General features: G+C 50.9%; 8 protein-coding genes across 8 annotated transcripts; 3 read left to right on the forward strand and 5 right to left on the reverse strand.

Annotated features, from left to right (window-relative positions):
- Positions 1-179: 179 nt before the first annotated feature.
- PMZ80_003102 (uncharacterized protein) lies at positions 180-1,227 on the reverse strand (the record flags this gene model as incomplete). Its single annotated transcript, XM_064871531.1, has 2 exons — positions 180-1,146; positions 1,211-1,227. 2 exons carry the CDS (start codon positions 1,225-1,227, stop codon positions 180-182), a joined length of 984 nt encoding a protein of 327 aa, XP_064731911.1.
- A 492-nt stretch (positions 1,228-1,719) lies between these two features.
- On the forward strand, positions 1,720-3,571 carry PMZ80_003103 (uncharacterized protein; the record flags this gene model as incomplete). The annotated part of the gene is made up of 5 exons (XM_064871532.1): positions 1,720-2,155; positions 2,348-2,555; positions 2,616-2,940; positions 2,995-3,159; positions 3,206-3,571. 5 exons carry the CDS (start codon positions 1,720-1,722, stop codon positions 3,569-3,571), a joined length of 1,500 nt encoding a protein of 499 aa, XP_064731912.1.
- A 400-nt stretch (positions 3,572-3,971) lies between these two features.
- Positions 3,972-4,748, forward strand: PMZ80_003104 (uncharacterized protein; the record flags this gene model as incomplete). The annotated part of the gene is made up of 2 exons (XM_064871533.1): positions 3,972-4,319; positions 4,398-4,748. 2 exons carry the CDS (start codon positions 3,972-3,974, stop codon positions 4,746-4,748), a joined length of 699 nt encoding a protein of 232 aa, XP_064731913.1.
- A 1,380-nt stretch (positions 4,749-6,128) lies between these two features.
- Positions 6,129-8,736, reverse strand: GYP7 (GTPase activating protein; the record flags this gene model as incomplete). Its single annotated transcript, XM_064871534.1, has 2 exons — positions 6,129-7,147; positions 7,215-8,736. The coding sequence occupies 2 exons, from the start codon at positions 8,734-8,736 to the stop codon at positions 6,129-6,131; spliced, it is 2,541 nt and encodes an 846-aa protein (XP_064731914.1).
- Positions 8,737-9,295: 559 nt separating this feature from the next.
- TSC2 (Tuberous sclerosis 2-like protein) lies at positions 9,296-13,507 on the reverse strand (the record flags this gene model as incomplete). Its single annotated transcript, XM_064871535.1, has 1 exon — positions 9,296-13,507. One exon carries the CDS (start codon positions 13,505-13,507, stop codon positions 9,296-9,298), a length of 4,212 nt encoding a protein of 1,403 aa, XP_064731915.1.
- A 1,325-nt stretch (positions 13,508-14,832) lies between these two features.
- CSE1 (importin-alpha export receptor) lies at positions 14,833-17,760 on the forward strand (the record flags this gene model as incomplete). The annotated part of the gene is made up of 2 exons (XM_064871536.1): positions 14,833-14,899; positions 14,945-17,760. 2 exons carry the CDS (start codon positions 14,833-14,835, stop codon positions 17,758-17,760), a joined length of 2,883 nt encoding a protein of 960 aa, XP_064731916.1.
- Positions 17,761-19,019: 1,259 nt separating this feature from the next.
- PMZ80_003108 (uncharacterized protein) lies at positions 19,020-19,952 on the reverse strand (the record flags this gene model as incomplete). Its single annotated transcript, XM_064871537.1, has 1 exon — positions 19,020-19,952. One exon carries the CDS (start codon positions 19,950-19,952, stop codon positions 19,020-19,022), a length of 933 nt encoding a protein of 310 aa, XP_064731917.1.
- Positions 19,953-20,382: 430 nt separating this feature from the next.
- On the reverse strand, positions 20,383-21,342 carry PMZ80_003109 (uncharacterized protein; the record flags this gene model as incomplete). The annotated part of the gene is made up of 1 exon (XM_064871538.1): positions 20,383-21,342. The coding sequence occupies one exon, from the start codon at positions 21,340-21,342 to the stop codon at positions 20,383-20,385; it is 960 nt and encodes a 319-aa protein (XP_064731918.1).
- Between the last annotated feature and the right edge of the window lie 2,368 nt (positions 21,343-23,710).

Here is a 23,710-nt window from a genome sequence, read left to right on the forward strand (position 1 = left end):
GAAGCTCGGCATATCAGTGCAGCAGTGATTATGACAAGATGTCGGAAACAACATCAGTATGAGAAGGGAGCAGTTGGAATTGTGGCACAGCAGCTGCTTGGCCAGAGTAATCGTATATTCATGTGAATGCCATCCTATGCTAATATCTGCTATGAAAACAACGTGCGACATGCGCTCACTCATTCGATCCTGTAACCTTTGTACCCATGCGAAATCATATCGTTGACATAACCCAGGTAGGCTGCCATGCCGGTGAGAAAGAATCTTGAAGCCACTTTCTTACCCTTGGTGTTATTGCCAAAGATCCATGACCCCGTTTGTGGAAACAGCGTAGCCTCAGCCGATGCATTGCAGATATCGACCCAGGCATCCTCGGCTTCGGGCGTGGTATCGATCACGGCCTTGCCTCGTTTCAGCCTTTCCTCCTCGGTGTGTAGTATCAACTTGACGTTCAACTCTGACTGTTCCTCAATCGCGGACGGGTTGTTGACAAAAGGCCCTTGTGGACCGAGAATCATGAACATATTGGGAAAGCCAGAGACTATGACACCAAGGAAACTCTTCGGTGTATCTGCCTTGGCCCATGGCTCCTTTAGAGACTGACCTTTGGATCCACGAATGTTCACACGATTGAAGCTGCCGTCAACAGCATCGAAGCCAGTCGCGAAAATGATGATGTCAAGGTCGTAGTGTCGCGCGGTAGTTCGAATACCAGTCTCAGTGATGGTTTCGATGGGTTCATCTCGTAGATCGACAACGTCCACGTTGTCTCTGTTAAACTGCTCATAGTAGCCGTGGTCACACAGTGGGCGACGTGCGTATGGTTCAGAAGGCGTCAGCTTCCTCGCCTTCTCCGGGTCCCTCACCTTCTCGGCGATCTTCTTGCGAACAAAAGCGCAAGCGGCATCGTTGGCTTCTGTGTTGCTAGCAATATCTGAGAAACCGCCGAACATGAATCTGAAACCGTTGCCCTTGTCCCATAGCGTCTGGAATACAGCTTCTCTGTCCTCCGGGGCTACTGAAGCATAAGGAGTCGTTGACTCCTCGAAGCCGAAACAAGTTGCCGATTTCTTCGTCTGAGCCAATATTTTGTCGTAATTCTCGTTGATGAACTTTCGGTACTCTGGATCGACTGGGCCATTTCCACTGGGAACACTGTACTGAGGATTGCTTGTGATAACAGTGGGTCAAGCTTTTTCTCCTCATTTACCTAATGTGGTGTAGCATAGTGGATACAAAGCTTCTTTCACGTGGGAAGCCATCCATCCCGATGGTACCGACGGCTGAAATTACCGAATTGAGCACTTTTTGCCAGAGAGGAGTCATGATAAGCTACCTCAGCTAACACAAAGCCCATCATGGGGTCACTCCAGCATTGCAATGGTACGATGTCTGTTGAGGTACTCGCTAGTAGCGCGTTCAGCGAGTCAGCCACACCATGGAATATGTGCCATATCAGAGATAAGACTCATCTCCCAATTATGCTTCCCCGGACTAGCAGACTCGTGGCTGCCCCACCGCTGCCGCCAACAATCTTGGCTTTGGAGCTGCAGCTGATGTTGTCGTAACTCTTTATTAAGTACCCTTCAAGACTCCCCCCTGTGTTCCACGTCTTACGTCTCATATCCAAAACTTAACGACCCGGAGCTCTTCGTCTACCTCTCATCTGAGCTCGACCACAGCTTGAGCTTGGGAAGCCTAGTCCACAACACAACCGAGATGGCTTCCGCCAACGAAAAAGGAGGTCAGAAGCAAACAGCAGTACATGAAAGTATGGGACACTCGTTGAACCCCATTACCTCTGTTGCTGCTGGTGAAGTCACAGACAAATTCACTGCAGTTCAAGGCCACTCACCAGTCCTACGAAAGAACTTCTCTACCCTCGCGTCCCTCGGTCTGGGATTCAGCATCACAAACTCCTGGATCGGATATGCAGCGTCCTTTGGTCCGAATGTCGTCTTTGCTGGCCCCCAATCCGCCATCTTCGGTCTCTTGGTAGCGGCCGTGATTCAATTCTTCATCACCCTCGGTCTCTCTGAGGTTGCGTCTGCCTTCCCATCTTCAGGTGGACAGTATCATGCCGTATGGCTGATAGCAAGCGAAAAGACGAAACGATTTGCAGCATACATAGTCGGCTGGTGTCCATCATTGGCTGGTGGGTGCTGACATGCTCTGGCATATCTCTGGCCACCTTTTCCATCTCTGGCATGGCCGCCTTCTGGTTCCCCAGCTACGTCGCAGTGCCCTGGAACCTTTACCTCATCTATCTTGCGGTCATCCTTGCTACTGGTAGGCGAACCTTTACAACATTCCTCGAGCTGCAAAAGGAGTACTAACGAATGCACAGCTATCCCCATCTCATTAGCACATAAATTCGAGCATACCGTCACCCAGTTCGGCCTAGGTTGCTCTATTCTCGGCGCTGCGATCACCTTTATCGTCTTGCTTTCCATGAAAGGCGAAACACGTTCAGCGTCTGAAGTTTTCGGCCACAGCGCAGGCACTAGTGGTTGGAACCACGACACTGCTTGGGTCCTGGGCATTTGCAATTCCTTGTAAGTCTTCGCACCGGGTTCTCCGTCAAAAGCTCTGTCAATTCCTAATATGCAAACTAGGTATGCCCTCGTTGCCACTGACGCAGCAATACACGTTGCCGAAGAGATGTTAGCGCCCAGCTCACAGATTCCGTTCATCCTCAACACGACCATTCTCATTGGCTTCGTCACGACGTTTCCTCTGATCATCGTTATGATGTTCACCATTACCGATCTCGACGCCGTACTATCCTGGCCCCTACCTTCTCTCGAAGTCTACTACCAAGCAACCGGCAGCGCAGCCGCTGCGACCGCTTTGCAACTAATTCTGACCATATGTCTCTTTACTGCCATTTTCGCAGAATGGATCACATGCAGTCGAATGGTATGGTCTTTTGCACGCGACGTAAGTCAAAAACCTAGTTCACGGTATCCGCAACAAAACGACTAACGAGCACAGAACGGCACGCCATTTCCACAATTCTTTGCACACGTGGACGCGAAGAAGAAAATCCCGGTTCGCGCCATGTATGTTTCGATGGGTTTCTGTGCACTGTACGGGTTACTCTACTTCGCGTCCTCGACTGCCTTCAACCCCATCGTGACTTCTTCCATCATCTGTCTGGTAAGATAAATCTGTTTCAGACATGTGCCGAGCTGACGAGTCGCAGAACCTCACCTACGTCGTACCCCAGGCCATCCTACTGTTCCGTGGGCGCACTTTACTCCCAACCCGAGCGCTGTCCTTGGGACCATTCGGCTACTTCGTTAATGGCTTCTCCTTATTCGTCGTTGTTATCGTTTCCATCCTGCTCTGCTTTCCAATCGGTATCCCTGTCGCGACAGATTCGATGAACTACACATCGGCAGTCTTGGCAGGCCTCTTCATCATCGTGTTGGGGCTGTGGTTTACCATTGGCAAGAACTTTTCGGGCCCTGCTGTGGATGCCGATAATATGGAGAGTCTTGCGGCGCAGGTATATACGGGCAAGAGAAAGTTCTTGGGTATCACTTGGAAAACCATGAAAGCTGCATAAATGTATGGCCGCGAGGCAGAGGCAGGCAACTGAAGTTGGCGGTACCGCTTATGGGGTTGTCGATTTGCGGTGTAGGTGTGTATAATATAATCTGAAGATTGCCATGAAGTTGAGCACTCGACATATTCTTCTCGCATTGATGTGGTCTAAAAGTGTACAGAGCGATGCCTAGCACGCAAGCACAAGCTAGACCTTCTTGGCAGCTCGCTCTTTCCATAGCCCCTGCAGCTTGGCAGTGCCGCGCTACGATTCAGGCCCCCAACTCCGCCTCTGGTGCGAGTGTCGCTGCTCGCAGACACTACCTACAGGTACTTCTAAATGGGAAGACACTTGCTATAGGCATTCTCATTGCTCGTCGCTGACACCACCTCTCACCACAGCATAACCAACCACTGTAAGCATGGCCTCAACAACCACCACATACCCAGCCCTCCACCACCTCGAATCATCCAAGTCCCTCTGCGTCCTCGTCGCCCTCGAAGAACTCGCCTCAACCCACAACCTCCAATACTCCCTCAAGATCTACCCGCGCACCCGCTCCGGCCCACCCACCAAAGAAGTCCACCCCCTCGGCAAATCACCCGTCCTCTGCATAGATCCCACACCAGAGGGAGCCCTCACCGAAGCCCGCCTTATCCTCCAGTACCTAAGCGACACCTACTCCCACGGTGAATGGGAGCCCAGCCCCGAAGATAAAGCTCGGGACACCTTCTTCCAGGAATTCGCGAACGGCTCTTTACTCGCAAAGGTAGGTGCTGCTTCTCCGTCCACCCCTCGATCAACCGAGTAAGTAAACCAAAGCAGACACTAACCCCTAGGTACTTAGGTCGACTTCACTCTCATCACCGAGATTCCCAGCGTCGTCTACCCCTTAGGCATACGCCATCTAGCCGGCCTATTATCCTGGCCCTTCAAAAACCACTTCACCAACGACCTCCTCCTGTACTACCAGTACATGGAGGACGCCCTATCCGACTCGAAACCATGGTTCACAGGCACGAAACATGGGCTCGCTGATTTCAACATGATCTTTGGCATGGACATAGCGGAACAACGCGGCTACTTCGACGGGACTAAGTTTCCGAAGGTGGCAAGCTGGCTTGAGAGGTTACATGACATGCCCGCGTACAAGCGGGCTCTGGAGAAGGGTGGGAAGTATAATTTGGTGACGTTTTAGTAAAAATAGGCCCTCGTCAGTTCTGTTCACGGTGGGTAGGGCTCGATAGCCCGTGCAGCTTCCGGTGAGTATATTCTTGAGTCAACTTAGCGGTCGATACTCAAGAGTGAGGTAGCGTGCGTGCACACCAACGTTTCTCAGCTGATCTGATCTGATCTGATCTGATACGATTACTTCATGAGCTCATCTCTTTAGTCCGTCACGAATTAACGAATCAAAACTCTTATGGCTGGCCAACAGTGCATTCAAGACAACAAAACCAAGCAAGTCACAGCCCTTTCCTTCCCTCCGTCTGATCTCCTACCCAGAACTCCATCCTCAAGCCATACGTGTCAAGTGCTGGAATGACGGGCGGTATAGAGCTTCTAGCCAGCCGACATAACCTACAGTACCTAGGAATCTGTCCATATCAAACAGTCACGAAGTCAACACTGATACCCACAATGAAGGATACTGAAGAACAAGAGTAACCAGCGGAAGCAAATCAAACTGTAAAATGCGATCGATTATCACCTTCCCTTGCATTCCCTTACCTACCATCCGGCTCCGACACCCACTTCCACACCCTCTCGAACTGGTTACTCGTCAGGAACCCACTCTTATGCCTACTGGCTTCTCCTGGCCGAGGCTCAGTCGAAAGTGAGACATGCTCAAAGCTCTTGACTATGACCATACCAGGGTCCTCAAGCTCCTCAAGTCGACATTCATTGTCAACGACCATCCCCTCAACTCTATCCGCATGCTCCGAATTATAGTCTAAGCGCTGCTCAGCATATACCCTGTTATGTCTGTGTAGGTTCTCCTCCGTCAGGGGAAGCACAACTATTTGTGATGGGGGAGCCATGTCGACAAGTTAACGTAGAATTGCTCTGATGCTTGCGTTCGAAACAGCGAGGGAGGCGAGTTGTGGTGAGGTGCTCGCTTTATGTAAGTAAGTACATATAGTTCGCCGGCTGGCATAACGGCAGGCTTCACGACAGCCATTGTTCGAGTGGAAGGCTTCACATAACAATGTGCATGGGCAGGGGACAATGGCACTTCATGTCCACTCATTATATGGCAAGACAACGAGAATGCCTCGTTAGTTCGTAAATCATGTCTTGTATTTGGGACAATGAAGGCACCAGCCCCAACTCATTCATCGTTTGATCGTTGTCCTGAAACAGGGATTAGCAACTTCGTTTGATGCTCGCTCTTACACCATGGATTCCGTTTGGCGATATCCTGTAGTAGTGGAGTGAGCCAAATCATATTGATATTGCCTGTCTCGGCAGGCGCAGACCAGTTACGCAGCGAGCACTTGTTGCTGCAAGGGCGCCGGCATCAATGTTGCTCACAGCCCCTTTTCTCAATTCAACAACTCAAAGCTCCCACCCACATTCAGTCCTTCAGCCCACTAGCTCTTGTCCTATCACCAGCCTCAGCCCCTTCCTCGATCGTCACAATCTTCCGGCTCAGTAACAATCTCAACTCCGGCGAAATCACCCTCTCCTTATCCGCCTGGCTCTCGGTCCTCCTATGATTCGCATCGTTGCCCGTGGTTGAACCTTGCGGCCTCGAACCTGAGCCCCTCCTGCCGTCCTCCGCATCCTTCCCCTTCCCTTGTCCCTGCCGTTGCCTAATCTCCTCAACCGGCGCAGCAGGAAAGTTATGCTTTTTATCAATAGCCTGAACCATCTTCTCGAATTTCTTGAATTGTCCCTCCGCCCTGATAAGTGTGCTCTGCAAATCGATCGTGTTACTCAGCTCATTGATATACTTGAGCACCTCATCAAAGCCCTGCAGATGCTCCATGATAACATCCCTGTGCTTCTCCAATATCGCAACGGCAATGAACAGGTGGAACTGACTGCTGTAGTAATCTGTCCATAACGACTCCCAGAGTCGAAGGACATCAGACCACTCAAATTCGCGCTTGTACCAGACAAGCAGCATGCGGAAGAAAAAGAAGAAATTCGTGCTGTCGACCTTTTGAAGGTGCACGTAGAGTTTCGGGTCGAGGAGTTGGACCAATTGATCCAGTGTATTGAGTTGTGCGCGCATGCCGGCCTGGCTTCGCACAAAGTTCCGAGACATGCGCTGCATGAAATGTGTGAAGCACCAGAAGGCGAGAGCATCATCTTGGAAAACGGCATACAGTGGTGAGAGAAGGTCAGACATGCCTTGGACATAGCCCAGGTTCTGTGGATACGGGTTGACAAGGGAATTTGGCGCCTTCTGCGCATCCGAAGGTGGAGTGTCGTATTCGAGGTATGTAAGAAGCATATCTTTCATCTGCTCCATATGGACATTCGTGCCTGGACTTTGCTCGTTGTAGAAGGGTGAAGTTGGGTCCGGATGGGGTATGTCTTCGCCTGCAAAGAGCGGTATATGCCGATCTGTTCGATGGACATCCTTTTCTATATGGCGCACAGCAAGGTCAGTAAATGGTGAGTGTGTGCCGAATTAGCTAGGTGCAAGACTTACCGATGCGGTTCTTTTGTTCTCTCCACCACTCTTCCTGCCCTGGTGTTGCTTGGTCGTCGATCATGCGCTCCCACCACTGGCCTTTCAGTCGGATGTACTGATCCCGCAGACTGTTCATCTGTGCTTTCCGCTCACCACTTGTGCTGTTCCATTCGTACAGTCCGAGCAGGAATGGCCAAGCTTCTTTGCGGACACCGTCTTCCGAATCAAGACCGCCATGAAACACTCTCTCCTTCACCTCATCTTCGGTGAGCTCTAACCGACCCTGGGCATCAAAGAAGCCTTTCCACTCCTTCATGCTGACAGGCCGCCTCTTGCCGTCAGGGATACCCTCAACAGCGTCGAGTAGCTCGAACTCGCCAACACCAGTGTCTTCTGTATCGAGCACATCTCTAGCCGTGAATATTCTCTGCCTCTTTTCTCTATCGCTCTGCTCGGCAATGCCCATAGCCCACCTTGCGAGGTATAATCTTGCACTGTCAAATTCATCTTGAATAGTCTGCACCTCCGGGTTTTGCAACAAGTTTCTCATTTGTGGAGGTAGATTCTTGTTGTTGGCAAGATCGTCTGCTGTCTTCCTCGCGAAAGTAGTTATCTTCGCAAAGCTTTCCAGCAGTTTCCATCTCGTCTCCTTCAAGGTCTTGGTCAATGGGTCCATGCCAGGACCAGACTGTTTCTTCTTCTGTTCTTGAGAACTTCCGTCTTTCTTTCCCTCGAGAGACTTCCTGCCTTGACCAAAGCCATACAAATCCTCCTCGCTCGGGTTGACCAGGTATATCGATGGTTCAGAAGTACTGCGCTCGACGGTAACATATCTCTTCAGCCATCTAATGACCTCGTCGCCACCCCAAAAGAGATCACCACCTTCTCCAAAAGGATCAAATGAATCTTTCTGCTTCCTCTTCTTTTGCAGAATAGTACTCTCGCATTCTGAGTCGTGGAAGAACAGGGCGGGTAGACTAGAGCCGGACTTTGTGTTGATGACTATGCTGCCAAACCACCAGCCAATGCTCGGTGGCCGTACTAATATCGAGTATATGTGTGAGAGAGGGAGGGAGAACGCGTATGGACCGACATTCGAGTCGTCATAGGAAGAGGAAACTGGTAGAGGTGGAACGAGATACGTTTGCTTCGGCGGCGACTCGGCATCTTTCATGTCGACCTTGACATATGTGCTGAAGTCGTCTTGTGCCAACGAGGATTCTGGCACCCAAGCAAGAAGGTACTTGGAGGCATCGTTGCTGGTCTTCTTCGATTGACTTGAATTCGAGGTGCCTGGTCGCTCGTCCGCGGCTAGGGGGACTGACTTCTGCTGCACCAGCGCGATGAAGCCAGGTATGTTGTCTTTGGCCGAAGGAGTAGGATGCACATAGACCTTGCTCTTCGAATACAGTAGCTTCACGCCTCGTCCGGTATTGGCATGAGCAATGGTGCTGTATCCGCCTTCTTCGTCATCCGAAACATCGTAGAACGAAGCGGATGGAGAAGGAGGCTCCCTCGACGAGGATCCATGTTGTGTCATCTTGATCTTGACCGGTGGAACAAGCGCTTCTGTCTGCCTTCGAGCATATTTATTATCCTCGTGGTGGCACTGAATGCTGTAACTTAGGCTATGGGCTGGGAATCAGATCTGCCTGCGCCGGGTGACGTATCTCTTTGTCGCGGCATGTGGTTCATTCTGGGGGCAGGAACAGGCGCACAAGGGCGGGGTCACTGCCGCCGAAGCTAAGCGCGTGCTAGGGCAGAATCTACAGCCTCAGGCATCAACTTCCGGAACCCTTCACTCTTTTGACCTTCGACTTGCACCAAAGGAAGCAGGCGAGGTTGGTGCAGACTTCGACTACACAAGAACGAAGAACCAATTGTAGCCTAGCAGCAATAGCTTCGAGTGCAGTCGTGTAAATGCCTGGTACAAGAGGACTAAAGGCACGGGTACTCGATCGTAGAGTGTATAAGATATGGTGGTGAAGCAGGAGAAGAGATTCGATTCAACATCCTCCCTGTTCGGGCACGAAATCACTTTTGATATTCCCCAACACCTTGCTAAATGGACAACCTTGAAACCCATATGCAAGTGACACCTATGTCCATCTCGAGAAATCGTACCGCTTAGCCAACGTATCCTCCTGATCATGAACACGCTGCTGCGTCCTCTCCCTCAATTGCACAATCTCCTGCAGTCTGTACCGCCATGATGATGGGAATTCATTATCTCCAGTACTCTCGTTCTGAGCACATTCAGAGAAGATCGTCGCATTGAGCGCCAGCATGCGCACGAATGGTGCTAATGTAGCTTTCGACACCACCTTTGTCTCTGCCGCTGCTGAGATATTCTGATATTCTTCCTTAGTGAGGACCTCAACCTGAAAGTACTCATGTTCGAAATCATCCGAGGCTTCCTGACTTGAGACCCGATCTGCTGGTGTTATGATGATGTTGACAAGCGTTGCCTGGGACTTGAAGTAGTCCCACTTCCATGGCCCGTTTGACTGGTTGAAGATAATGAGTACGAGGCAGTTGCCCATATGCGACTTCTTTCTTGCCTGATACTCATCTCCTTCCACGTTTGGCATCATCGTTGACACCTCAAACACGATCTCATTGATCCGATCTCGCCAGGCGATTGTCTCCGTACCGTCAATCTCGTATGCTAGCCCAAACGGGACGAATGCGCAAGGCGGCTCTAGCGACATTCTTGCACCAATCCGTTCAAGAAAACCTTCAAAACTTGCTGTACCAGTCGTGTTAGCCAGGTATTCTGTCTCCTCTGTCTGTCCATCTTTGAGAAGAGTCACTGCGATCTTATGACTGTCAACCGTCGATTTACGATCGAGAGCTCGAATCGCGCGATCAACATAGCTTTCATTCGGGTTGAGCTTGAGCGGCTGCTCGGGCAGAGCGAAGGGCACAGCGGAACCGATCATGTTGAGCAACGTGTGTGAAGGTGTGACACGATCAGGGTAACCTCGGCGTTCCACCTCCTCATGAAAAGCCATATCATGGTGTCGTGGCAGTTGCTGAATGAGAGGCTCATACACGGCATGGGTTGTACCTGCTGCTTGCCGCTTCGTGATCTGAGTTCGACCGTTCGTCTTGTGTATCTCTAGGGTGACAACAGCGTGCCCATCGACATATGAGGTCGTTTCATAATCGCTTCCGGTGAAGCTTTCGTCTCTCTTCGTCTCAGGTAGGTCGGAGAATGAGGTTCGCTGCATCAGGTCAATGAGAACGATCGTCTGTTGATCAATCGTCTCATGGCCGACCGTGTCCTCCCACGTTAACCGTCGTATGATTGCGTTGACGTACTTGTGTCGTTGTCCGATGGGTATAGCAAGAAACCAGAAGATCATAGTGTGATACGCAAGAGCACACGAGTACTGTGTCAAACCTTTCTCCTTCAGCATGGCTGCTCTGTAAGGTGTCTGCAACCCGCCGGTGCGTCTCGTGTGCGCATTAACATGCGAACTCGATCGCTTGAAGTCGGATGTTCCGGAATGTCTTGCTGCACCTTCTGGTCGTAGAGCACTGAGGGCCGTCGTGCAAATGACGAAGATTTTCTCAATCTCAGATTCCATGAAGTACCGATGCAACTGCGGCACTCGTGCAACTTGCGCTAGGAATTCGAGGATGTGAGCAAGGATGTGTGGCCGTGTGATATTCCGCGCCATAACATCGACAATGGCAGGGTATTCAGATCCGATGGCTTCTGGTGTCTCAAAGCAGCAAATAGATAGTGCGTGTATACAAGACCTGGCCGTACCTTCATACAACTGATCAATGCCCGATCTGAATGCGCGTACAAGGTCAATGCCTTTTCGACCAGAGTCAGGCATGTTCGGATTTGGCGGTTGTAATTTGTAGTATGGGATCATACGCATGAGTATGTGGTAGAAACATAATGCCACATCCACCTTTGCCAAACCTATGTCCTGCGGTGGCTCGAACATCTTGGCCGGTTCTCGGACACGACCACAAAGGTATCCCCGTAGGCTCGCCATTTCGTCAAGGCTACTCTCAAACAGTTTCGTATTCACGAGTTGGCTGCCGAGGTGCACAATGATGTAGCTGAATGTTTCCCAGTCCTTGTCTTCCTGCAGATTTGTGGCGATAACCCAGAGCCAGTCTGACATGTCGAGATCACGATCAGACACTTCGTTCGACGATCCTTCTACCCGCACGACAGTCACTTCAGGAACAACCCAGGCCTCGAACGCAGTTCCCTCGCGCGGGTACATCCATAATTGCCGGCGATGGATGGATCGAAGCTTTGCTGATACTTCTTCGATGCCTGCGTCGGATTCTGCGAACATCGCGCTTAGAGACTCGTCAGTCTTGCACACAGCGCTCGCTATAGCCGCACTCTCAGCACCTGCATCGATGTAGACGAGCCCTGAAGTATCGCAACGAATGCGAAATAGCGAGCTCATTGCGGCCAACCGACAGCGGCGAGACTTGCACTCCTTGCAATTTGCGATCTTGAGAAGTGCTTGATAGGCATGATTTGCAAGGGTGCAAGGAGAGACAAGACCCTGCAGGAATACTTTACGCAGAGTCTCTGTGCCGGCAAAATAGATTCCATCTGCGGTGTTATCGCTCGGGGCATTGGCCAAGATTTGTTCCCGTAAGGTTTCGACAATAAGAAGGGAGTAAGGTCGGTCGCCGAAGCTAGTCGCCGTATCAGCAAGACTCGACATCTCGTCAAGGAAGGCGCGAATGACTTCACTGTTTGGTTCCTTCGTGGAAATGGTGAGCAGCTTCTGCAAGACTCTCACTCCCAGCCCAAGAGCTGTCTGGTGTGCTGGGAAGTGCTCGACGGATTCATGGCTCTTCTCAGCAAGTTCGCGTATAGCTTGAGCACATAGATGGAGAACGTCGATGCGTTGCGCAACCCGCTGACTAACCTGCTCTTGAACGAACGGTGTAGTCAGCGGTTCTGTGTGCTGCCGTTCCTCTTCGATTTGGGCATCAGTCTTCTCGAACTGGCCTATGAGAATCTTATCGAGTACAAGCAGCAATTCCTTGTGCCACTCAGGACTTTTACCAGGCAAGCATATTTGTTGTGTCTTGATATACTCAATCATGCCTGCTCTCGCGTTCGCCGACAGATCGTCCATACTGTACTTGAGCTTCACCCACGATTCCCTTGCATTCTCATAAGACATCAGTGGCAGCAAGCTTGCAAGAGCGTCACGGAAATGTCTTGAGGCGATTTCGTGATCTCGCTTGTAACGCCGCTCACGTTTCGCTTGGTCTTCTTTGGGGAGTTTTGTCTTTGCTTGGCTATGGTCCAGAGCCTCGGGCACGACACTGGCCTCTTCACAAGACTCGTAAATGTCGAGCAGGATCTTCATAAGGTCTTCAGAATCAATCAGCTCCTCCACGCGTGCGCTCTGCAGGTATTGAGTTAGCAGATCTAGAACTTCTGTAGCTAGACGAAGTATTTTGGCACTTGAAGCCTCCTTTAGGATGGGCAACAGCTCGACGATGTCCAGCACCGGCTTTTCGTCAACATTCACGTCCAGCAACGTCGCAAGATGCCTTACAGCACCTCTTGCAGGCGTGATATACTTGGAGGTGTCTGGGTCCTGCAGGGTTTCTTCGCTGTATGCGACCAGAAGCTGGGAGTAAATGGCGGTTGTTGTCTCTTTTCGCAAATCGCCAGATGCCAGGATCTTCACGCAATCGCTGATGCGTGAAAGAGGTCGTTCGAGAAGTACAACGGCGGTTGACAGCACACCAAGGATCTCTTCAAGACATTCTTTTGGGAATGCATGAACCTGTGCGATGGAGAGAAACACCAACAAACAGCCTTCAATATGGCTATGCTGCCTCGCATTCCTGCAAATATGCAATAGTGCCAAGCACAGCTCTAATACTTCGTCATGATCTAACGTGCAATGATCCAGGTCAATGTAGTCTGCTGTGTACTGTAGCAACCATAGCAAATCAATCCGATACTGTGACTTTTTCAAAGACTGTTCGAACCAAGACCGCAACCATGTCGCCAGAAGTGGGAGCATCGAGTGTGGCGGTTCGCCCGGATAGTCTGTTGTCTCCATTTTGAAACGCAGAGAAACGTCCGTACCTGGCTGAAGATCGCCAAAATCCACGAGCCAGGCTCTCGCATCTTGGCTGGTTTGTGAATGTTCAGTGGCATCATCCTCAAGCCTGCTAGGTGGGACAAAGCCGGCTTCAGCCTGCGAGGAAGACTCGTCACGACTCGTGTCACGGCTCGCTTGGCTATAGGTGTCGACATCACGAGGCATGCCATTGAGCTCGCCAGCGATGCCCATCGTCGACAAGGTGGGGCTGCACTAGAGCACTCAAGTTGATTGCTATGACAAAGGCAATGTAATCGTCGCCGGATGCAGACCGAGAAGCCTGAATGGGCGCTTGCTCATATCGTTCACCAGTCAAGAGAACAGGTACTCGACAAGTCGAGACTTCGGGATATGGTAGCGGTTACCACCACACCCCCACGCCCGGTCTTCTTGGCACACCGAACCGGTGCCTTGCTTGGTCTGTGGTACGGTCGGGGTGGACGAGCGATTGTTGTGGTAAGTCTATGAACACTGTAGACAGTGGGCTTGATCGCTAATTGTCGAAGCGAACCTTACACTGCTAGAGGGTGCGGCAGGATCGAGGTTACATCTGCTGATCCAGAGGAACCGTTGGGGGATAGCAGATCACAGGACCGAGAAATCTTGGCGTCGGGTCCTTAGCGTTTACTCGAAATTTGTGTCGCAAAGGACCTTCTGCAAATTTGCTGATGGCACAGATCGAGTCAGGAAATCGATTCCGTAGATGATAGAGTTCGATGTGGTGGATGGTAGTCTGTCAGACATATCAAAAGGACTGAGATCGAACGGCAATTACCAGAGCCGGACGGCTGGGAGGACGGCTAGTGCCGCATAGAGGCGAAAATTCTTCTCATGCTGCCAAAACAGGAAATTCTGGCGAGGAGGCCGTGGCGTGCATGACATTGAGCCAATCAAAAGGATATGCCACAGACATGAAGAATCTCGATATTGGAGGCATGGCGCTGCATCGACTGTATACATGCACAAACGCTGACCAGAGAAGACAAGAAAGACGAAATCAACGGCAGCACACGACCTTTGCGAGCTTCCTGAATGAAGCTCAAGGGAACTCCGGGTGACGTCACGCTACCCGCAAGCGATGATGAGGTCTGACTACAGAGGTTCACAATCGGTGGCAGGCACACTTCTAGCTTCACAATGTATTACTTCGACCGTGACAGTCGTCACTGCTTCATGCAACTTTTGACGGCGAGAAAGCAGAAGGCCAGCTCGGTTGATGTGAGCTTGAAAGGTGGGTGTCGCACGGCTGGTGGCTTCCGAGCATCTGGATGCCTGGCGCCCGCCATGACCAAATTAGGCAAGAACATAATATCTGGAGGTCTCCAAATGCTCCAATTTGTTCTTTAGCAACCGGTAAACAAAAAAGATTCTTATAGCAATCTTGACATCTGTGGCAGTTGCGTTGCTTTGGGAGATCATTGTCGGTTCGGCTAAGTCGTAGAACCTCTCCCACCTGAGGACGAAACCCGATACAACTTCCATCCTCCATATCAATCAAAGTGAACAAGGCGCCAACCATGGCAGATCTCGCGCCTTTGGCGCAGTTGCTCAATGCGACTCTCGACCCCAAGCAGAACAAGCAAGGTAAGTGTCTGCGAACTACGTGAGGCATCACTAACCCTCTTGCAGCTGAAGCGCAGATAAAAGCAGAAGAACAGAGACCGGGGTTTGCTCTATTACTGCTACAGATCACAGCCTCCGATTCATACCCGTCCCAAACACGATTAGCGAGCGCCTTGTTCTTCAAGAACTTTGTGAAGAGGAACTGGACAGATGTAGAGGGGAACTACAAGCTGCCAGAGCAAGATGTAACAGCCATTAAGAGAGAAATCATCGGTCTGATGATATCTGTACCAGCAAATATACAATCACAGCTTGGTGAAGCTGTCAGCGTAATAGCAGACAGCGACTTCTATCAGAGATGGGATACCTTGGTAGACGATCTAGTGTCGCGGCTGACACCAGATAACCTCAAAGCAAACACTGGCGTCTTACAGGTAGCCCATTCGATATTTGGAAGATGGCGCCCGCTTTTCCGGTCTGATGAGCTATTCGAGGAGGTCAATCATGTTGTCACCAAATTTGGGAAGCCATTTTTGAGCCTCTGGCAGAGTCTGGACCAGTACATCGATGCACATGCCAACGATCCAGCCGCACTGAAAGAAGCCTTCGTAGAGCTGGACTTGATATTACAGCTCTTCTATGATCTCTCCTGCCAGGACTTGCCACCCGTCGTGGAAGACAACTTGGCCGGTATCACTGGTCTGCTGCTGAAGTATCTAAGCTACGACAATAAAGCACTCGAAAATGACGATGAAGATGAAGCGGGTCCCCTTCAAACCACCAAAGCCAACATTTTCGAGGCCCTGACGCTATACGTTGGCAAATACTACGAAGATGTTGGAAGGCACATACAGGGCTTCGTGCAGAGTTCCTGGACTCTACTAACCACTGTCGGGCCTGAACCAAAGAACGATATACTGGTCAGCAAAGCCTTGCAATTTCTGACTTCAATTACCAAAATCAATGAACAAGCCCAGAACTTCAACGACGCAAACGTACAGCAACAGATCATCGAGAAGGTCGTCGTGCCGAATGTTGCTCTACGTAACTCGGATGTGGAAACTTTCGAGGACGAGCCAATAGAATTCATCAGACGAGACCTTGAAGGTTCAGATAGCGAGACGCGGCGGAGGGCAGCGAGTGACTTTCTGAGACAGCTGAGCGACCAATTCGAAACATCAGTGACAACTATCGGCATGAGCATCATTGACAGACTACTCGAAGACTACAAATCGAGTCCTCAGTCGAAATGGAGGTCGAAAGACACAGCGGTCAATTTGTACTATGCAATAGCTGCAAAAGGCGCGTCAACTGCCAGTCATGGTGTTGTTAGTGTGAACGAGCAGGTCAACATCGGCGATTTCTTCTCACAGAACCTGGCAGCAGATCTGCAAGACGCAAATGCTCAGCCATTGCTGAAAGTGGATGCCATCAAATATCTGTACGTCTTTCGCAGTCTGCTGGGTAGAGATCAATGGCAGCAGGTTGTGCCTCTGCTCGTCAACCATCTTGGTCACTCAAACTACTGCGTATACACATATGCTTCAGTGGTGACAGAAAGAGCTCTGGCTTTGACAGAGCAGGGCACCGGCAAGCCCATTATTGATGCCTCTAACATTACGCCGCTCGCAAAGGATCTGACAGAACACCTCTTCGGCCTCATCATGAAGGACAGACAGCCAGCGAAGGTACAAGAAAACGAATTCGTCATGCGCTGCATCATGCGAGTACTGATTGTGCTGCGCGAGAACATCGCCAGCATTGCAACAAACGTGCTTGGCCACCTAATCACCGTCACAACCATCATATCCACAAATCCGAGCAACCCACGATTTTACTACTACCACTTCGAGTCACTGGGCGCAGTCATACGGTTTAGTGCAGCGTCGGCATCGGAGACGCTATGTCAAGCTCTGTACCAACCCTTCACAAATATCCTGGAGCAAGGTGTTGACGAATTTATGCCCTATGTGTTTCAGCTTCTCGCCGCACTCTTCGAGAAAGAATCCAACAAACCTCTACCACAACAATTTTCGCCTCTTGTTGCGCCAGTCCTCACACCAACGCTGTGGGAGCAGCGTGGCAACGTACCAGCACTCGTCCGCCTCCTCTCAGCGATCATTCCCCGCGCCGCAGAGAACCTCGTCAAGAACAATCAACTCCCTAACGTCCTTGGCCTCTTCCAGAAGCTGGTCTCCACAAAAACGAACGAAGGTTACGGCTGCGACCTCCTCGAAGTCTGCATTATCTCATTCCCACCACAATCGCTCCAACCATTCTGGACGGACATCCTCAACATCATGCTCACCCGCCTCCAAGGCAAACAAGCAGCATCCTTCCAGATACGCTTCGTGCGCTTCTACCACTTCTTTGCGTCGCGAGACGACAAAGGTCTCGGCGCAGATGCATTCGTGGCAGAATGCGACAAAGTTCAAAACGACGTCTTCCGAGGTCTATACACCGGCCTCGTCCTCCCCAAAACACAAGAACTCGTACGCCCCATCGACCGCAAAATCGCAGCAGTCTCCCTCACAAAGACACTCGCCGACTCACAAGCATTCGTACAGCGGTACCCGAAAGGTTGGCCACTAACATGTACCACCCTCCTCAAACTCCTCGAGAACCCACCCGTCGCGCCCAAAGACGACGACATGATCATGGATCAAGACGTGGAGGACTCAGTATTCGGGGTAGGTTTTACCGCCCTGACTACGATTAAGAAGACGCCGTTCGATCCTTTTGCTGATATCACTGATTTGAGGAAGTGGGTTGGACAGTACCTCAAGGATGCAGACGGTAGACATGGTGGACGCATCGGACAGACTGTGTCTGGTATGGCGCCGGAGGCGCAGCAGGCTTTGACATCGTATATGCAGCTGTGAGCGTACCTTCACTTCAGATCTCTGGTTTCTGCGGTGTCAGTGGTATAGCGCGCAGTTGGATTCCTGCACAAAAGCAAGCGAGCGAGCATGCATAGACAGATAGAAATTCTTATTCTATTCACCTCGAACGTGCATCTGTTCTACGTGCCTGAGAAGCATCTAAGGCAGGTTTCAGCCGAAGTATCGTGCATTTCATCGTAGATGCAAGTAAGGACACTACGATGATCATACACCCCTTGCTTCTCATAGCAAAGGTAAGAATCTTCAGCCCCTCGTAGGTATACTTGGTTGCGGTAACAACCATATGCTATGCTCTGTATATATTAGAGGTCGCTAGAGGTCATCTCCAAGGGCGGGCAATTTTTTCTACGTCGCTCATGGATAGAATGGTGATGGCCAATATGAAAGCGAATCCGGTGACCAGCATTTTTATTCACTCCCATGTGTTGAATTTGCGGTTCGCGACGCTGTTCGGCTTACACCCTCAACCACGTCACGTAAAGAGAGCACGTTTTGCGAAAACATACCCAACTAGCATAAGACTGCCCCAATGCAAGACGACACGAGCAATGGTCTATTTGCTTATCACCGCCTAGCTAAGTAGTTGCGAGCATCTGAAGATGCATGGTCACTCTTGCCCTGAAGTGGCCATGTGGCGTATACAATAAACACTGCCCGGCAATGTTGTCTGCTCGCCCCCGGGATTTTGGATTAGGTAGCCATCTCAGTGCCCGGAGATGCCCACTTCAGGTGCGCAACCCGGCAAATCCGTCGAAGAACGAGCTACTCCATACCGATTGCAGAAACCGTCAATACGGTTCTTGAGGACAAGCAAGAGCACCACCATCTACCTAGGCAGTATATAACAATATCCCAAGGCAATATGCGCCAATTGTTCTACTACAACGACAAGTTGTAGAGACGACCAGGCGCTCACCTCCGCATTCGAGCATGCTGCGCCCGGACATGACCCTACTCTGAACGCGAGCACAAAATGGGCAGATTGGGCGTCAATTCATGCATAAAGCGGCTATGTCCGGGCGCAACGTGCTTGGACTGTTCGTGGTAATGTGGTAGATGCCTGGTAAGGCATTTTCCTTGGTGCATCTACTAGTTAAGCGCTTCGACGAAACCTTCATCTCATAACTATATCTCACATGTGAACTTGTCCCGCTGGTCTCGTCGAGTAATCAATCCATCTAGCTCGTCAACCCACATCCATCAAGCCCAGAGCACCAGCTCGCACTCATCCCATTAGCTTAGTCAAGCTCATCCAACACGTTCCCACGTCCCTGAGTCAGAATCTTCCTTCGGATGGCCCCTATCTCCTCCGTGAGCTCAACATGTTTGCATCGCAATCTGAATTCCCGCTCCTGAGGACGTCGCCGTCCATCTGGCAGCTTGTTGAACCATGCTTCGATTGAGAACGAGTCTGAGTCTGGGTTTGATCTTGAGTGGCTGCGTTTTAGTTTTTTAGGTTTCGTGTGCTTGTGGAGGTCGTCGAGTTTGGAGTGCTTCCATTTCGGGGTTGGTTTTGGTGTCGGTGCTAATTGAGATTGGATAGCTGGCTTGTCGTCTTTGATGGGGTTGTGGACTGGTGGCGGCGGGCGGTCGTGGTGTTTGCTGCTCTCGCGAGCCGCCTTGAGCAGTCGTTGACGCGCGGTTTCACCTTGGCGTTCTCGCTGTGCTAGCTGGTCTGCATGTAATGGTGGCGGAGGCTCATCCTCAAACGAGCGAGGTCTTGTGTATAGTTGTGCCTTTCGATGAAGGCGCTTTGCTCGAGGTGGGTGGGTTGATGGTTGTCGAGTCTCTCGATCTTGCTCTGGTTGGTTGCGTGATTTATGCTTCGCCTCTCGGCGCAGCTTTCCCCCTCGCTCGTCCAATGGCCCTGGGCGCATGTCTTCTTGCTCAGCTGCGACAGCTGGCGTATGAGACCCTCGAGATCGTGTCCCTCCGTATACGCTGGTCGCCCAAGCACTGAGCATGTCGGCCAACTCATTGATGCGGGTAGAGCGCCTTAGGTCTGGGAGGTCTGGAGGATGCCTGCCGATAGGTATTGTGCTTCGCGAGGCATGATTTACCAGAGGAGACATCGCCGATCGCACTCTTGATGTGTCTGGGACAGAGGCAGTTGGATCAGCCGATGGCCGTGGCATTACACGTCTAGCGGGCATTGGTAATTGTGCAGTCATGTCGATGAAGTTCTTGTTGTATCGGCGAAGTATTGATGGATCGGCATTGTTAGTTAAGAGAGATGCAAGTGAGAGGTATGTGTCAAGCGTATGGCGTCGCTCTAATAGTAATTCATGATTGCTAACCGTGATATTGCGAAAAGCTGTTTCAGAAGAGCAGCAGTATGCACAAGTCACTATGAGAAGACAAACGAAGCAGTGTTCATGGCACCGTACATGTCAACCTCCATCATAAGCATTATTCGCTTTGTGAGCAAAGTATGGTGCCGATTTCACCAGCGAACTGGTGTGCCCACCAAGAGTTCACGAGGATAGCATTCAACAACACATAGTGTGCAATGTACATAATCTAATTCCACGGACCTACCTTTTTCCGCTTACTTTATGACCTACCTTTTGGCCGGCCTCCGCTTACCTGATGACTTACCATTTAGTCCAACTCGTTCAGAGGATTTGAATCATCACTCTTCAGGATCGAAAGGACTAACTGTTCAATCTCCTCGATCACCTCTTCGCGTACATCGGCTATGATACAAGATCGAAACTCTGGCGTACCGTTCCAGAAGTCACCTCGACTCCATTGGTCGTGAGAATCCCAGGATGAGCTGCTCAGTCGACGCCTGGTTAGCTCTGACATCAAGGGGCTAGGAGGTTCGTAGTCAGCTCGGAAGAGCATGGTCTTCCAATACCTCGACGGATCAGGATCCAATCTCAAGGATGCCGGGCTTGGCTTGCTGTTGAACGTGGATGCTTGATCCTGGTGCTGAGCATCTCTGGTGTTGCTCGATTCAACGACGGTAGCGGAGGTACCGAATGGCGGTACGTCGAGAACTTTGTCGATCGCTGTTCCTTCAAACAGCTGCTCCAGTTGAGACATACGTCTTTGCTTTCCCGTGCTCCCCTTGCTGTAAGGACTGTGGAGGACATCGTTTCCGTGTGTCTCATCCTCAATCCCTCTCGCCTTGATCCGTCGCATGTGGAGGTACTCCTGGAACGTGTCAAGCATCTTAGCACTGAAGAAGCTTCTGCGACGTTCCCTGTTCAGACAGTGCGATTCAGTGCGGCACCTCCTTTTCTCAAAATCGCCGATGTTAGCATCTTGGCACACTTCTCGTACGTGTTTCTGTACATCGCTTTCCATCATTCGCTGCAAGAAAGCAAGGTCTCTACTGCTTTCGAGCTTGCGATTGATGTCCTCTACACGTAATAGAAGATTTGTGGAACGTTTTCTGTCTTGAAACTCGCGTAGGTCTAGCCCAATGGCGTGACTCAGTTCAGGAACTCGTTTTCCGATGCTGAACAGACTCTGATTTACTTCCATCAGTGTCGCGTTGGCCGCAGAACATTTCATAGGCACGCTTCGATTATGTGGGTCGCGCTCTATGTCCATAGTCAGCCCGTTGACAGCTCCAATCAACTCGTTGACCTCGCCAATTAAGACAGGATCAGTTGGAGGTGACACGCGCCTTATTCCTGACGGTTTTGAATCTCGATGATCATGGTACCAGCCTCGTGGCGACCACTTAGTGCTTTTTGATGTATGCTCAACCGAAGATGACACTGGCTCCGAGTCTCGACCATTGTGGTGTGGGCGCTGTGAGGGTGTTCTGATAGATGAAGATGCACGGTTCTCGTTAGTGAATGGTCGGGACCAGACAGTGCCTTGCCTAGGAGACCTTGCATGTCGGTCGTACGCTGATGATTCTATGTCTCGATTGTTGTGGCGTGGGCGCTGTGAGGGCGTCCTGATTATTGAAGAGAACCGATCCTCATTGGCAAGTCGTTGAGAAATTACAGGGTCTCGCTCGATAGGTCTTCCGCGTCGGTCGCACATTGATGACTCTGACTCTCGTTGGTTGTGGCGTGGACGCGACAAAAGCCATCTAGTGCTTGGTGACACAGGCTCTGCTGGAAAGACGTACCTTGAACCTGATGGTTCTGACCCACGAGAGGAACGGTGTGAGCGATTTGAGGACGTTCTAGTGTTTGTAGAAGCCGTATCATCTCTTGAGGATGGTTGGGACCACATAGGGTCATGCCTCGGGGATCTTTCACGTCGCTCGCTCATACTTTTTGATATACTCTAGGGTGTGAGTAGTTTGCTGTATACAAATTGTGATGAAGTAGTTTAGATAGACGAGACCTGCTCGTGCTTGTGTTTTGGTGACAATGAAAGTGTTAGCAGGTATGATGATGGCGTGAGCGCCAGCAGTATTTGACGAGGTCGTTTTGCTGCGGGCATCGTTCAGACGCGGCGGCACAAGCGGTATTTGTAGCATCGCACACCATCAGACGAGAATAGAGAGTGGACCGACCATTGTCTCTGGCTTTGTGTCTACCTTGGCATGAAGCAGTATAGCCTGGTGGGGCTAAACAAGGCCAAATGGTGCACCGGAGAAATGAAACAAAGCGGCTGGCTCCACACAGGTGTTGCAAAGGCTAGCAGTACTGCAGACTCTGAGTTAAAGGTCAGACGCAAGAGCAATTCGTAAGTCTGAAGTGGGGAAGTCTTGTTGAATATCCAGATAATGAGTAAGCTTGACGTACCTATCACACCGTGTCAGAGCCTGTACTGTCGCTGGACGTTAGCTTCCTCTCTTGATGCTCAATTTCGTAGGCGAAGGGGCGGATCGGGATACAAGGTAGGACGAGCTGGATTCGCCCTTGTATCGGAACAATGCTTCCTTGGCTGGCAGCTGGTTTTATGCTTCTGGAATGAATGCGAAGCCGCAATCATGGGTCACAGTGGCTGGAAATCGAAATGAGGAAGGAACGGTGCTTATATAAGATCTGATTGACATTAATGGTTGGTAGTCAAGGTGGAGCTTACTTACGTCTTGCTTGCATATACCACAACCTATTAGGGGGAACACCACAGAAAATGACATAACTCTTCAATCAGTACTCAAGACATACTTCTCTACCTTTGCATAGGAGTTGGAGTGCCTGCTAACTAACAACGCTTACCACCTATCAACACCATACCAAGCTTGCGCCCGACTCTTTGTATGGGAGTGGGGGCCGCGAGTCGATGTATATTGACTCGGCAAAGCCCAAGTATGCAACTCTTGCCACGAGGAGTGCCTCTGCCTGCCTTGCGAAGGGCTTGCTGACCTGTATGCACACGTCGTTGGATCCGGGCTATGCTGCATCTGCGCCCATGTTAGCCGTTGCCGCGGTTGGCTTCTGTAATTTCCGTACCAATCTACTTCCGGACTTGGTTCATAAGAGCGCAATGATCGGAGTGGCTTCATTTGCCGCGGTGGTGTTTGTATGCGTGGTTCTTGCGTTCTGAGATGACGATATCTCGTATCTGGCGAATTGACCGCGCGAGTTGCATCCGGCGAGATAGTCGCTCCTGTCGATGGGCCTGTCACATAACGTGCTCGAAGGGGCGCTTCTGGTGTCTGATAGTGTTGATACCAGGCTCCAACAGTGTGCTCTTCTCTTTGGTGAGGTCGCACTACTGGTTGCCCTGCTTGATCGTGCCTACTGGGGCGTTCGATAGGGTTGTGAGCAGGCGTGTTAGAAGAGTCTACTGGGCAGCCTCGTGTGGACTCATGGTATCCCACCGACGTTGTCTCAGCGATCACCGTTCTCGAACGGCAGAACACACTCAGGGCATCAATGGCAGGCTGCCCAGCCGAGCAGGAGAGACCAGTATGCTTGCGGATGTCGGGCCGAGGCACGTTCTTGCCCAAACCAAGTATCGATTCCCGTTCCTTGTATTCATGGTTCGAACAATCATTGCGGTGAGG

This window comes from Knufia obscura (genome assembly GCF_036327395.1).
Source record: "Knufia obscura strain CCFEE 5817 isolate CBS 148926 chromosome Unknown scaffold_3, whole genome shotgun sequence".
In the NCBI taxonomy this organism is placed as follows: domain Eukaryota; kingdom Fungi; phylum Ascomycota; class Eurotiomycetes; order Chaetothyriales; family Trichomeriaceae; genus Knufia; species Knufia obscura.